This window comes from Bos mutus, chromosome 17 (genome assembly GCF_027580195.1).
Source record: "Bos mutus isolate GX-2022 chromosome 17, NWIPB_WYAK_1.1, whole genome shotgun sequence".
NCBI classification, from domain to species: domain Eukaryota; kingdom Metazoa; phylum Chordata; class Mammalia; order Artiodactyla; family Bovidae; genus Bos; species Bos mutus.
The window spans coordinates 68,293,585-68,308,060 of NC_091633.1; the positions used below are offsets into that span (position 1 = coordinate 68,293,585).

The 14,476-nt window shown below is 41.4% G+C and overlaps 1 protein-coding gene across 1 annotated transcript in view; it reads left to right on the plus strand.

Moving 5' to 3' along the window:
• TMEM131L (transmembrane 131 like) overlaps positions 1-14,476 on the plus strand; it is a 173,321-nt gene that overhangs the window by 83,847 nt on the left and 74,998 nt on the right. Inside the window, 4 exon segments of the mRNA XM_070386671.1 lie at positions 3,593-3,661; positions 8,475-8,598; positions 9,596-9,712; positions 10,560-10,670. Coding sequence (XP_070242772.1) covers positions 3,593-3,661; positions 8,475-8,598; positions 9,596-9,712; positions 10,560-10,670 — 421 coding nt within the window.

The following is a 14,476-nucleotide window of genomic DNA, read 5'->3' on the forward strand; positions in this document are numbered from 1 at the left end:
GATCTGTGAGTTTTGCCTGTTGGCACGTGAGCCTGGCCTTCTGCATCATGATCTGGAGGGGAGGCTCCTCTGAGCTGGCTGCGCCCCCCACCCCTTGCAGCCCGGTGCTCTGAACTCAGGGGGCTGCTAGACTGGAACCAGCCCCTGAGCCCTGACGCTTATTCCCAAGATGGGAGCCTTGGTTAGATAACACGTGTGAATGGCCAGAACAGTTGCTTAGAGTTAATTCATTTTTATACCTGTTAGTGGGCTGGATTTTTTAAAGGGTGTGCCTGATATTGGCAGATGGATATAATTTTCCTAGATGTAATTTACACCTGAGCCCTTTTCTAAGGATCTTGGCACATCCATCCCATCCCCCTTGAGGAGGAGACCGAGGAGACCAAGCCTTGTTTCACATAGGAGCTCTTGGCTGGGACCTTCTCATTTCACTTCTCATTTCCAGGGGAATTTTTTCCTCTCATACTAGCCACTTTTTCGAACTGTGTTTCTTTATTTCATATACAGAGATAAATGATGGCCAAAGTTTTTTTTTAAAAAAAAAAGAGAAGATAAAGTCAGATACTCTTAGGTAAAGACACTCTTTCATAAAAGCATGTGTGGAATTCCTTGTCCACATGTCCTGCAGCTGAGGAAGGCATGGCTCTTTGCAGGAGGTGGACGTCTGCAGAAAAAGTGGGGGTGGACAAGGGGGTCCCTACACCCCGAGCCTTGCCTCGGGTTGCTGTCACTGTCCTGTTTTGGCCCCGTGCCTGTCCCTGCTGTAGGTGCAAAGTCGGCTCTCCTGCTCCACACTCTGTTTGTGTAACTTAATCCAGTTTCCAGATTGTAAAAGTCAGTTGAGCTAAAACTGACTGAAGGAGAAAGATGTATCTGTTCTGTGATTTTTAGAAGAAATACTGACATGGTTTTATTTCTCCATTCTAAGATCTCTGACTTCTTTGAAGCTAGAGAAATGATGGCTGTTTCCACCCTTTTGCTTTAGGTTGACTCTTAAATGTCTTACTTTCACTGGGTATGAAGAACTTCCTGATTGTGCGCTTTAGTGAACTCTGTTGTGGTGTAAGACAGCCCAGGTTTCTGTTTCGCTTGTTCTATTCACAGGTAATCACTGCTGCTCCATTTGGGACTTCTAAATCCCAGGGTCAGCTCTGCCCGAAGCTCAGCTGGCCTCTGCATCTGTTGCCATTGCTTTTTCTGTTAGACGAGAGTCATCCTCTTGGTAACACGATCTCATAGGTATTGCGTTCTGTGCCAGGCATGACGCAAAGGCATCATCCTTTCATTTTAACCTCCTGAAAACTGTAAGCAGATCCTGTCGTCGTTTTCATATTGCGGTACTAAGTGACCAGTTCGTTCAGTACTAAACAGTGACGGCTCCAGAGCCTCTGCCTCTCCTGGCAGGCGAGACTACCTTGGCTCCTTGGGTAGGTCACAAGAACTTGGATAGGCTTGAACTCCGTACAGGGTTCATGTTTCTGACCCAGACAGATCTGCATTGGAGTTTTGGCTCTTCCTCTTAGTAGCTATGTGATCTTGGGTGAATTACTTAAATCCTCCAAAGCTTGTCTTCATTCAGAAGTTGTGTGTGAAATCTTGACGATAAATTCGCCTTCAGTATGCAAGGCATGAGGTAGACTGTCATTGACTCTTCTACTTTTTACTAGTACATTAGCCTGACTTTTCTAAGGTAATTTTTGGCATGTGAAGTTGCCTGTTTTCCTTTCTTTCTGGAATGCTGAGCCCTGGCCAGCTCGGTCTGTAGAAGGGGTGACTGTGGTGCCTCTGATGTTGGCAACTCTTTATGACCATTGGCCTCCTGTGGCTTTTCAAAACATTTCTGGAGGCAGCTGGGTGTGTTTGTGGCCTGTTTTTGCAAGCACATCATTGAGTTAGTCCTGGCCTTTTAGGGTTTGAGAACGCCCAGTAAATAGCATACCTCTTACCTGCCTGACATGGACACAAGGAAAGAAGTTGGCAGATGGGAGACTGAAGTGTCACCTTTATTATTAATAAAGATGATGCTGGATGTAGAATAAAGGAGATACAGATAAGAGAACAGAGATGGGATTCTAAGGCGAGAGGATGGAGGAAGGGAAGCTTACATGCAGTCAGAAAAGGGGAGGGAGGAGAGGCTGCAGTCGGGATCCTTCATGTGAGGTGAGGGTTTAGACGGGGTCTCTGGTCTCTGCACTGTTGCACCTTCAAGACAGTCGGGAGCCGGCCTGCTGCGGGTCATGGCAGTTCTGTGGGCCGGCAGGTGTGGAGCTCAAATGTCCACTCCTCCAGCCTCTGGATTGTGCTCGGCGCAGGGCTACTTGTGGGAAGAGGAAATGGAAAGATTGTTATTTGGGAAAACTTGTCTGTTTGAAAACAGCTATGTATGCTACATTTAGGAGCTTCCTCTAAGTATTTTTGGAATACATGGATTTTAAGATCTTGTATGACTCTGAAGTAAGTCAGAGAAACACAAATATATGATATATGGGGAATCTTAAAAAAATGATACAAATGGACTTATTAATATTTATGAAACAGAAGCAGACTCACAGAGCACAGTTATGGATACCAGAGGGGAAGGTTGTGGGCAGGGATAGATTGGGAGTTTGGGATTAACATGTACACACCGCTAGATTTAAAATGGATTAAAAAATTACTTAAAAAGTTACATGACAGTTAATAGTTTCTTGATACACATATTTTATATTATATATGCTATATATTTGTATGTAGTTTTTATATTTTATGTATTTATATATATCATTATGGCTTATTTTTAATGTGTCTTTTGGGGTATATTAATTTCTGGTTTTTGATTCTGAAGGAAAATGAAATCATAATAATGATTGACAACTGCTGAAAATATGACCTGTTGTGTGATATTTTATTTGATTTGTTAATCTTAAAGATACAGACTTGATGATGGTTTCAGTCTGAAGGGGCAACCCTTGCTCCCAGTCCTTTTCCTGTTATAACTTGTCTAATGAAAGTAGAGGGCAGAGCTCCTTCCCTCTCCAGCCCCCTACCCTCAACTCGCATCCCTGTGTTTTTTTCTTGATTTGGGGCTTGTGAAAATAGATATGTTTCCTGAATTCATCCAGAAATGAAGCCTAATCAGAATTAAATCTATCTCCATTTTTTATCTGAATGCTTATAAAAGCTGTGTATTAACCATAATCTAAGAGTATCTTGGGCTTCCCTGGTGGCTCAGTAGTATCAGTAGCATCCGCCTGCCAATGCAGCAGGAGACTCTGGTTGATTGGGAAGATCCCCTGGAGAAGGAAATGGCAACCCATTCCAGTATTCTTGCTGGAAAATTCCATGGACAGAGGAGCCTAGTGGGCTACAGTCCATGGGGTAGCAAGAGAGTCAGACACACGTTGGTGACTTAAATTTTTGCAGCTGTAGAATTATATTAGACTTTAAATAATTTAACTGTTAACATTTTACCATTTAAGATCTAGCTCAAACTCATGTTTTAGGGAGTAAAATTATATCTCGTGAGAGCTATCAGCGTAAGTATATAGCCTCTTGGCATTCAACAAAAGCATATAACAAACGAAAGTTAATCTGTGTTTTCTTTTCTTTTTAGCTTCTCAGACAAGCTATTTAGTGGAAAAGGCTTACATTTTCAGCCATCAGTTCTAGATTTTGGAGTTCAGTAAGTATTTTCTCCTTATAATTTTTAGCAATTTATTACTTAAACTATTTGCTTTAGGATATTTTTTATATATGTATGATACTAAATATATTTTAAATAGATAATATCAAGAGATACTGTTTCTAGAACTTGTTGAAAGGAACTTTTTTGTGAAAAGGAGAGTATGAGCATTGTTTTAGTCCTTTCTTTAGTTTTTAATAAATATGTGTTATAATTTAAGTCTGTGGTATTATATCCTTGTTTTTCTGAAATAAAGCAGGCTATTTTTTAATGGAAAACTACATATCAATGGTTTCTGAATTTTTAAAATTAGGTTCACTTACGCACTTGTTTTTACTACTCCTTGTTCTTTGGGATTCAAAACTGTACTGCGTTAGTTATTGTGATTGGGGTTTTGGGAACAGGTGGGGAAGGCGGAGTGGAAGCTGTAATTCCTTACAGTATCTTGTTGGGAGCCATGAGATCAAGGGGGTGATCTGAGTGTCAGGTGAGGGACTGATTTGGGAACTCAGAAATTAAGGAAGAGAAGGATGAAGTTGTTCTCAGGCGGGAACTTCAGGACTCATGCTGGTTGTAGTGAAGTTTAAGATGTGAAGTGTTCTACTCACTGGATGTAGAATTTTGCTGTACTGAACAGATTCAGTTTCATGTTAATAGAGTTTCAAGGTGGAAGTAAAAGAGTGTTTCAGGATTAAAAACTCTGCTTGTTTTAGCATCCTGCAACATCAGTTTTATGAAGAACTTTTTTGAGTTGCAAAAAAAGTTATGTGAGTGAAATAACCGTGGTGCTGGAGAGCATCTGGGGTGAGTTAGTGGCGCTCGCCTGGCGTGTCCTCCTTCATTTTGTCTGGTTTCCTTCTGATCGTCAGAAGATCAGAGCTGCAGTGAAGACTAATGAATTTTAAATTTAGAAGTACATTGTTGAACTTTTTAAGGAGAGTGTATAAGAGGAAGACGCGATAAAAGTGCAAAGGGAATTTGCTGTATTTATAAGATTCTAGGTGTCTGCTTTTTTGTTTTTGAATTTTTATATTTTTACTCAAGTAAAGAATGAGGTTTTTATAATAAAACCTCATCAGTGTCAATTTCCAAGAGATTATTGTACTTCTGTCAAAAGTATGGTTAAGAGAACTCTTAATGCAGGACCTACTTGCATATTATAGATTGGTAGATATCGTAAGAGGGATAGCAGTAAATACAGTTAGACTGTGATAGCAATTCCAGTTCATGGGACACTGGCTGTCTGTAGTATATTTACTCTGTCAGTATAAAAATCCTGCAGTCGGTGCCCATGGATGGGTGTATGCATTGTCTGCATGTGTTACTTAGCGCTGCGCATCAGTTTCTGGTTCTGATAGCTGTAAGTCATGTTGAAAAGAAATGTTTAAAGTTTTTGACGTGAAAACGTTAATAAGTTTCAGACTTGGATCGCCTTTGGATGATTCAGTTTTGTTTATGTAGTCGTTTACAGTTCTAAAAGGCAATCTTACCTCTTGTGAGTTGAGTCTTACATCAATCCTGGTAGGTTGTGGAGAAGAATTGATGCTTTTGAACTGTGGTGTTGAAGACTCTTGAGAGTCCCTTGGACTGCAAGGAGATCCAACCAGTCCATTCTGAAGGAGATCAGCCCTGGGATTTCTTTGGAAGGAATGATGCTAAAGCTGAAACTCCAGTACTTTGGCCACCTAATGCGAAGAGTTGACTCACTGGAAGAGACTCTGATGCTGGGAGGGATTGGGGGCAGGAGGAGAAGGGGACGACAGAGGATGAGATGGCTGGATGGCATCACTGACTCAATGGACGTGAGTCTGAGTGAACTTGGTGATGGACAGGGAGGCCTGGCGTGCTGCGATTCATGGGGTCGCAAAGAGTCGGACATGACTGAGCGACTGAACTGAACTGAACTGAACTGAGGATAGAGATAGGTGTTATCTGAAAGAGAATTATTTCCAAATATCTCTATATTTGAGCATGTACTATAGATGCTCATATATTTGGGCTGAGAAATAATGCATTTTTCCCCAAGGTTGTTGGTTATTTCCCTAGAAGTGGTAATAAACCTTGATTTCTAAGCCAGTATGCTCTCTGCTATTTTTCTCATAACTGAGATCTAGGATATGGTTATGGGAACATTATTTTTTGCTAAAGTTTAAAACAGTCATTCAGTGATAACAAAATACAGCCCCCCAAATTAGTCAGGTTTTATCTTACTTCTAACAAATGGCCCAGTTTATAGGCATTGCTGCTGCTGCTGCTAAGTTGCTTCAGTCGTGTCCGACTCTGTGCGACCCCATAGATGGCAGCCCACCAAGCTCCTCTGTCCATGGGATTCTCCAGGCAAGAACACTGGAGTGGGTTGCCATTTCCTCCTCCAATGCATGAAAGTGAAAAATCAAAGTGAAGTCGCTCAGTCGGGTCCGACTCTTAGCAACCCCATGGACCGCAGCCTAACAGGCTCCTCCGTCCATGGGATTTTCCAGGCAAGAGTACTGGAGTGGGGTGCCATTGTCTTCTCCAATTATAAGGCATTAGACACACTTTAACCAGCACGTTCTCCTCATTTCTTGTCTGCCCTAGGTCAAGTTTTGCTATTGTTTATTTGACATTGACCTTGAGCAAACCTCATCCCTTCTCACAGCTCTAGTTTCTCTCTAGGATACAGAATCAGGATCATGTTATTCTGTTACCCTCTGCCTGCTTCTTAGGGTTTATTTTAAGGGTTAATATTCTTCTGGTCCTGAGATTAAAAGTGCTAATCATTCATAAGAAATTTTAATCATTCTTTTCTAGTATTAAATTAATAGAGTATCTTCCAGTTGTCACTTGTGAAGCAAATTCTTATCCTCATGACACTTTTAAAAATAGAGTTAAAAAAAAAATAGGATAAAAATAGCACAGTGGTAACTAGGTTTTGGCCAGCATTTTCTGTTAGGTCTGCTGAGGTTTCTGGGGGACATAACTACTGGACTCTGCAACATGGCAGTTTTGTGTTGCTCTGGGAGACATTTGTGTCTTTTGAAACGAAAAATCTTGTATTGCAACAATGTGAATGAGATAAGTATTAGTAACTTTGCTGATTGATTCATATTATTCACTGAAAAACCCAAAATCATGGAAGTTTTTACTTAATTTATTTGAGGAAAAAGGCAGAAATGAGCCCAGTACTCCTGAGCTAGGGCTTTCTGAGGTGACCTGCTATATATGATAGTATAGACATTTTTTAGTTGTATTATTTAAGAACACTCTAAAAAAATCAAAGTTTTAATCACACTGATATGTATTTTATTTGTTACTGGTTGTTAAGGACTTTTAAAATACATATTGGACATATTAAGCCTTCAGTTAAGACTTGTGATGAAAAGTAGGAGGAAAAGTTGAAAGAAAAACTTCAAGGAATTGATGGCAAATACAGTATTTTGAAAACCCCATTGTTTGTAAGAGAAAGAGTATGCATTTAATTTTTCCTAAAGCATACATTTTTAATGTCAGAGAAATTGGAACGCAATCAGAGAAACACAAATATAGTGTAGATGATTTTTTGCTGAATTTAGAAATATGGTTGTATTTCTGGGCCGTACTGATGAGAACTGTCTATTTGGGTCTCTGCCACGGAGGGTGTTAAAACTAGAGATGACTTCAGTGAAGTTTTTTCTGGCTATCTGTTTATCACAATACTTAACTAGAGTGAATTTGGTATTGGGTGGTAGGGATCAGAGTAAATTATTCCAGGAAACGTTGCAGGTAGCTCCAGGTAGGTGGGCCAGAAACCAGTCCCTTTCCTCTTGCAGTTCTTTGTGAGAGCCCGCCTTGTAGACAGAGATCTTTGCTGAAAAGATTTGGCATCAGGGTCTCCTGATTAGGGTATTTGCTGAAGAACAGAAACTCTTACTGTGAGGGTCATGGAAAGTTTTGAAAGTATATATAAAACTTTTGTGTGCATATTTTGGATGGAGGAGCCAAAGCTTTCATTAGAGTTTTTTGAAAGACTCATGATTTAAATGGATAAGAGCCAAAGCTAGAAAGTGCTGCAGAGTTTTCATTTTTCTCAGAAGAATGGTGTTTAATGATTAAGTTTCCTTTTATAAGACTTAATAAAGTCTCTTTGCTAGTTAAAATCCATTCCCCACAAAAAGTCTATTTAAATTTATTACTCAGTAAATGAACCCTAAGAAGATTGGATTTTTCTGTGAGTACAGTTTCTTTTCTAAATATATTTTCATTCAAATTAGAGACCATGTCAGACAGGTACCTAGATCCCTCTAGGTGGTTTTTGCAAGCATTTAACAGCCTGTGCGTGCTAAGTCGCTTCAGTTGTGTCTGACTCTTTGCGACTTTGGACTGTAGCCGGCCAGGCTTCTCTGTCTGTGGGATTTTCCAAGCAAGCATACTGGAGTGGGTTGCTCTGCTCTCCTCCAGGGGAACTTCCTGACCCAGGGATCGAACCCCAGTCTCTTAAGTCTCCTGCATTAGAAGGCAGGTTTTTTACCACTAGCGCCACCTGGGAAGCCTGTTTAATGGCCTAGAGGGTTGAATTCTTCTAAAACAAAAATCAGTGGGGTGCTGCTGTGGGTTGGCATAAAGGTCTTACAAAAGAAAGAATTAAAAAAGTTTTTTGGACTCTTTGTGGATAGAATTAGCAATAGGATCATTCTATTAGCAATAGGATTGTTTTTAACTGTGTAATGAAGATCAACAGCTTTCTGTGTTAGAGTGTGTATACGTATGTATATATGTATTGATGGGTGGGTGAATGGTTAGATATTTTGTTTATAACCATACAATCCCTGGCATTTTCTTCTCTTTCCCCTCCTAGGTTCCTGGGACAGCCTGCAGCAAAGATTCTCTATGCTTATAACCCAAGCAGGGAGAGTGAGGTTGTAGTGAATTCCGTGTTTACAGCCGCGAGACATTTCCATGTGCCTCCTGTTCACTGCAGGGTGAGTGTAGACCAGCTCTTGGAAGCTAAGCTGTGGCGGGCTGCCAGCTGTTCTTGCTTTCTTTGGCCTGCAGTTTTTTTTTACTTTCTGCTGCCTGTCTCTCCGTTTTCTGCTACCCAAGCTCTTTCCTTCTGTGTGTTTGCTTTAGCATTTATTTTTTCAGTTGTTCAGATTCATAATTTTGTGGTTGTTGATATTCAAGTGGAAAGAAAAGCATGTATATTCAATATGACTTTTTCGTAGTTAAAGAAACTTAATATTGCTTATCTCATGATGGCTACAAATGCTGAAGCATGTAGTAACTAGTCAAGTTTATAGTGGTGATCTTTTTACCCGGCCAGCCTACTAGACTGTTTTCTTAGTATAGGTCTAAGAGAGAGTGAGTGGTTCCTTGTGAAGCTCATTTGCATCAACACAGAGCTCCAAACCCTTGTCTTCCAATAGTTTTAATTTTAGTAATTCAGTTTACCTTTAATTTTTAATGAAAATCCAGGTTCCTAGTAGAGTTTATTTATTTTCCTTACTATGTCTCTGTGATACCCACTTCTTAAAAATAATACTGGGACTCAGGAAGTGGTGTAAGGGGGAGCCTGGTATCTTGTTCATCGCACTCCGTCCAGATGAGTGCCGTCCTGGCTTTTATTAAGCAGCAGCATATTTGTATACTGGTGGTTCTGTTTACTTAAGTAGAAAAAGAACCGTGTAGATACTGGCCCTTGAACACGAGGATGAGGAAGAGGAGGGAAGAGAAAAGATGTGGGACACATGACTCCAGCTGGTTGAGAGTGGTCTTGCCCTAAGTCCACGGTGTTTCTGATATTTTCTGTTAGATTTTTGGGTGTTGATCTGTATGGATGTTCTCAGGGATCCATGATATGTATAAATCGAGGGTGCAAGAATATGCCAATATCTGGAATTGTAAAAAAAAGAAATCTGTGAAAGATAATTTATCAAAGAAGGGCCATTCCAAGTGGTTAATGAAGTGCCTTTCTTTCAGGTAATTCCAGCAATGGGGAAAACTTCCTTCAGAATTATTTTCTTACCCACTGAAGAAGGAAGCATTGAAAGTTCCTTATTTATTAATACCTCCTCACACGGAGTCCTCTCTTATCATGTAAGTAGCTTTTTCTTTTGGTCATATAATTTGGCTGCTGATTTAATGAAGGTGTTTGGATATTAAAGGAAAAAAAGCCTTTTGGAAATGTCACCCCCTGGTTTGTGTCATTCAAATGTAAGGCTGCTTAGTTGGTGTTCAGCTCAGCAGCCTGCCTCCTTCCACTGTCACGGGCCGCTGTCCATCCTGCAGAGTGCAGGGCTGGAACGCACCTTGGGTCTTGAGAGGTGATGGAACAAAGCAGAGAAATGCATTGCACAGTTTTCTAGTGTGAAATATAGTGGGGTTTCAAAGCTCACGCCCTCCACCTCAAGCAGTCCAGGGCTGGGGGCTGTGAGTGCCTCTGGAAATTTTGCCCCCTCCTCTGCTGGGCTCAGGACTGTTTCTGCTTGTTGGGAGAGGGTTGTGGGCTTGGAGGCCAGTCCTCAGGGGCTCCTTGTTCTAGCAAAGCCCGGGTAGGTGGGGTGGCAGGGGCGGGGAGCGAAGGACAGGAGTCTATTTATTCACAAAAACAGTCAGAAATCTTTATCTTAAGTGGTATCTGTGACATCTTTCATTTAAGTGCCAAGACCTAGCATTTTTGTGGCTAAGTCTAACTAAATTCCATTAAACTTTTGTCCCATTCAGAAGAGCTGTCTATTTCTGTAAAGATTTGCTACAGTGAGAAACACTGAGCTTAAATACAGCAACTTTTGTTGCAATTTTTTAAGTAGACAAAGATAAGTATAATAATTGGATAGTCTTGAAGGCCAAGTTGAGGAACACAAATTTCCTTTGGAAAAGTATTTCAGTGTTGTGTCAAATGTGTTTTGAAACTCAGTTTTTTTGTTTTTTTCTTTTTCTGCAGGTATCTGGATTTGGTACTCGCGTAATGTCTGCAAAAGGGTCTGCAGAGCAGCTTCCGAATGCTTACTTTCTGCTTCCACAGGTCCAGACTGTTCAGCTTTCTCAAACACAGGTGATTTTAGTAGTACCTTTATTTTGAATGCTGGTAAACACCCAACTTTGGAGCCTCTACATTTTGGTGTCTGATGAAGAGGACAAACAGCCCTTTTTACATAGTCAGAATTGGGATTTTTAACGTGTTCTGCTCTTGGGGAAAATCCTGGTACATAGGGAAATAACATGCGTGTGTAAAGTGTCAGAGGAGTCCGTGTACTCCTTTGTAATGGCTGTGTACTTCATGGTGCTGATATTTCGTAGTTGCTCAGCCCTGTTGGTCATCTGCAGTGGGTCCCGGTTTTCATTGTGGTCATTAGCAGGTGTACGTATTTTACAGCTTTCTTTGGTTTTCTTTTGGACTACCTGTTTTGTTGGGGTGTATTTTTTAAAAAGGATTCTGTAGTTAAAGACTGTGCACTGTTCTGTACAGCTTGTTAATCTTGCCAGAGTGCTCTTCAGGAAGCCAGACCCTCCCTGGTCCCCACTAATGACATTCCTGCAAATATCTTCCCTCCCCACCTGCCTCCAGTCCTGCCTGGGTGTGGCTCACCAGAAAGAAGGGTTTCCCATGTCTTAGTAGGTATATGTAATGGTACCTTAAAATTCTTTTAATATACATTTCATGAATAGCTTATAGGGTTGTCCATTTTTCCCTTTGATTATTTATATTTCTTTGTGTGGACAACTGTTGACATTCCAAAAGCTCTTGACTCAACATATTATGAATATATGTTACTCCTTATATACTACTTACTACTACTTCCTTACTGCTACTACTACTTACTACTACACTGCTCTTTCTTCTAATGAGTAAATAAAGCCCACTGCTTGGACTTCTGTAGGTCTCTGTATCCAGGCTTTCCTTCACCATCTGCCTCACTGAGCCTCTGCTCTCGGCCAGGTAATGGTCTGGCACTTCTGTCTCAATGGAGCTCTCATTCCAGTGGGGAGACAAAAAAAATTAATTTACTTGTAATGTCTGGGCAGTTTGCCACGAAATATGTTATTCTTAGGGATTTAAAATATTACTACTATTTTCATTTTTTATAAAATGAAATAGCCCTTCCTCAGAATTGTAAGGAAGATTTAATTTGCAAATTTGGATTTGCTGTAAGTCCCCAAACCAGTGGACTGTACTGAAAGGTTTTAGGCCAGAGACTGCGCTGATCTGACCTGCATTCTGTTAAGGGCTTGGGAGGCCTGGAGAAAGTTCAGTTTGCATGTGCTGACAGCAAGGGCTTTTCCTGTGAGCACTTTCAGCCTTATCTTGGGGCTGTCCTTTGGTGGCGGGAGATGGGGGAGTGAGATGGGCCAGGTTTCTCTGCTGACTGCGAGTGAGAGCTCTGAATGCCTGGTGCCGTGCTAGTGGTGATAAAAGCATTAAAAGCAAGGCGAGTGTTCAGATCTCCTCAGTTAATGGAGTTGATTAAAGGATACATGGTGTTAGGGGCCTCGGAGAGAGGCCTTGGTTCGGTGAGAGCTTGCCTGTCATCCGCTGTGTCTGGCAGAGCCCAGCCTTCCTTTGACGCCCTCTGCCCTTCCCCACATCCGGGCCTTCGTCATCTGGGCATCACAGCAGCCCCTTCCTTGGTCCCCAGTGCCTGCTTGGGCCTTTCCAGTCCCCTTCCCGAGCGGCACGGGCTGTGTCTGGAAAGCCTGGCGCAGTCCTCCCCGCCCGCGTGGGCCTCTCCCCGCCTCTGCGCTCAGGCTGGTCCTGCCACGTGCCCAGACGCCCCTCCCCGGCGTCCCGGCGTGCGCCTGCGCATCACCCCTCCTTTCTCACCGGGGCGCTCCTGGGACTTTGCTGCCTCTCCCATTCTGCTCGGACCTTGGTCAGACTTCAGTACAGCTGTGTTCTTTCCCGTTAGGACTCATATCCCTTGAGATGATCCCATACCCAGTCTCTCCTTCCCTCTGAGGAATTAAGCCCCATGAAGACAGGGCCCCCTGACTCGGTTTTCTGCCTGTCCCCGGCCCAGCCTGAGCCTGCCGTCAGAGGGGCCCAGGAAGGCGCTGCAGGTTCCCCACCTCACAATCAGGAGCAGTGGCTGTTGCTCCCTGCCCTGTGGCCCAGCACAGCAGTGGCTTTTCTTGGTTTATGTTTCTGCTCTAGCTGGTGTGAAACTTTTCTGTTTCTTTTTTCCCTTTTTGTTTATATTTAATAGCTCTTACTAACATATAATTCACATCCCACAAAATTCAGCCACTTAAAGTGCCTCCCGATCCCTCACGGAATTGTGCAACCATCACCCCGATCTCACAACCCAATTTTAGAACGTTTTCGCTGCCTTAGTCCCTGGCAACCACTGCTGTGCCTTCTGTCTGTATAGATCTGTCTGTATTGGACATTTCGTGCAAGTGAATTGTGTGGTCTTTTGTGACTGGCTTCTTTCATTTAGCAAAATGTTTTCAAGTTTCATTCATGGCATCAATCTCCTTCCTTTTTATTGCCAAATACTATACTGTTGTATAGACATATTCCACAGTTTGTTTAAACATTATCAGTTGGTGGACATTTAATTCATTTTCATTATTTTGACTATTATGAATAATGTTTCAGTGAACATTCACAGACAAGTTTGTGTGGATGTATGTCTTCTATTCTCTTGGTTTATATGTAGATGTAAACCTTTGCTGGCTCACATGTTAATTCTGTGTCTAACATTTTGAGGAATCATCAGACTGTTTTCAGAGTGGTTCCATTGTTTTATAATGTCACCACAATATACAAGGATTCCAGTTTCTTTGCAGCTTTGCCAAGGCTTGTTTTTTTTTTTTTTACTGTTTTTTTTTTATAGCCATCCTAGTGGGCGTGAAGTGGTATCTCATGTGGTTTTTATTTGCATTTCCTTAATGACTAATGATGTTGAGCATCTTTTCATGTGCTTTTTGGTAATGTGTATATCTTCTTTGGAGACATGTGTATTCAAATCCTTTGCCCGTTTTTAAATTGGGTCTTTGTTTTTATTGTTGAGATGTAAGTGTTCTTCGTATATTCTAGATATTGGACTTCCATCGGGGACACAATTTGTAAATATTTTCTTCTATTCTGTAGGTTGTCTTTTTATTTTTAATTTTTATGAACTCCAGTTTACTTATTTTTTATTTAGTCGTTTATGCTTTTAGTGTCATATCTAGCAAGGCTCAGGGTTTTGAAGATTTACTCCTGTCTTCTTCTGAGAGTTTACAGTTCGCCTCCTGCAGTGAGGTCTGTGGCCCGTTTTGGCTTCGTTTTAGTGTGGGCCGTGAGCTTGGGTTCCGAGTTCATTCTCTCCACGTGCGTTTCCGGTGCTCCAGTACCTCTGGGGAACAGACAGTTCTTCCCCCACTGGGTTGTCTCGGCTCTTCCTTGCACCTGTCAGCTTCGACTCCATTCTCAGCAGTAGAGTCTCTCCTTCCGTTTCATCTGTACTGGGATCTGTGAGTTTAGTAAAGTCACTTTCTGAGGCTGCTCCATCAGTCAGCAGAGAGTTGTTAGCTATCACTCTCGAATGTTCCAGGAAATGTTAGAGCAGTGAACACAGCACAGTGACCCTGCTCTTGTGATGTGACAATGTAGAATACATTTCAAGAGTTTGTACATAAAGCTCAGTTTTTTTGTTCTGATCTTCTGTTAGAGCCCAGTATTCAGAGATCTAAATATTAAAAAAATTCTCTTAAAAGTCAGTTACTAAATTTCTTTCATTTTTATGGTGATTCAGAAAAAGAAATTTTAAAGTCTTTTTTTAAGGCTTACTACATACACTGGGAAACAAAAAAGCCTACAAAATTTATTTTTTACAATATTTTTACCTTTGAACCACAGACATAAAATGTCTTTGT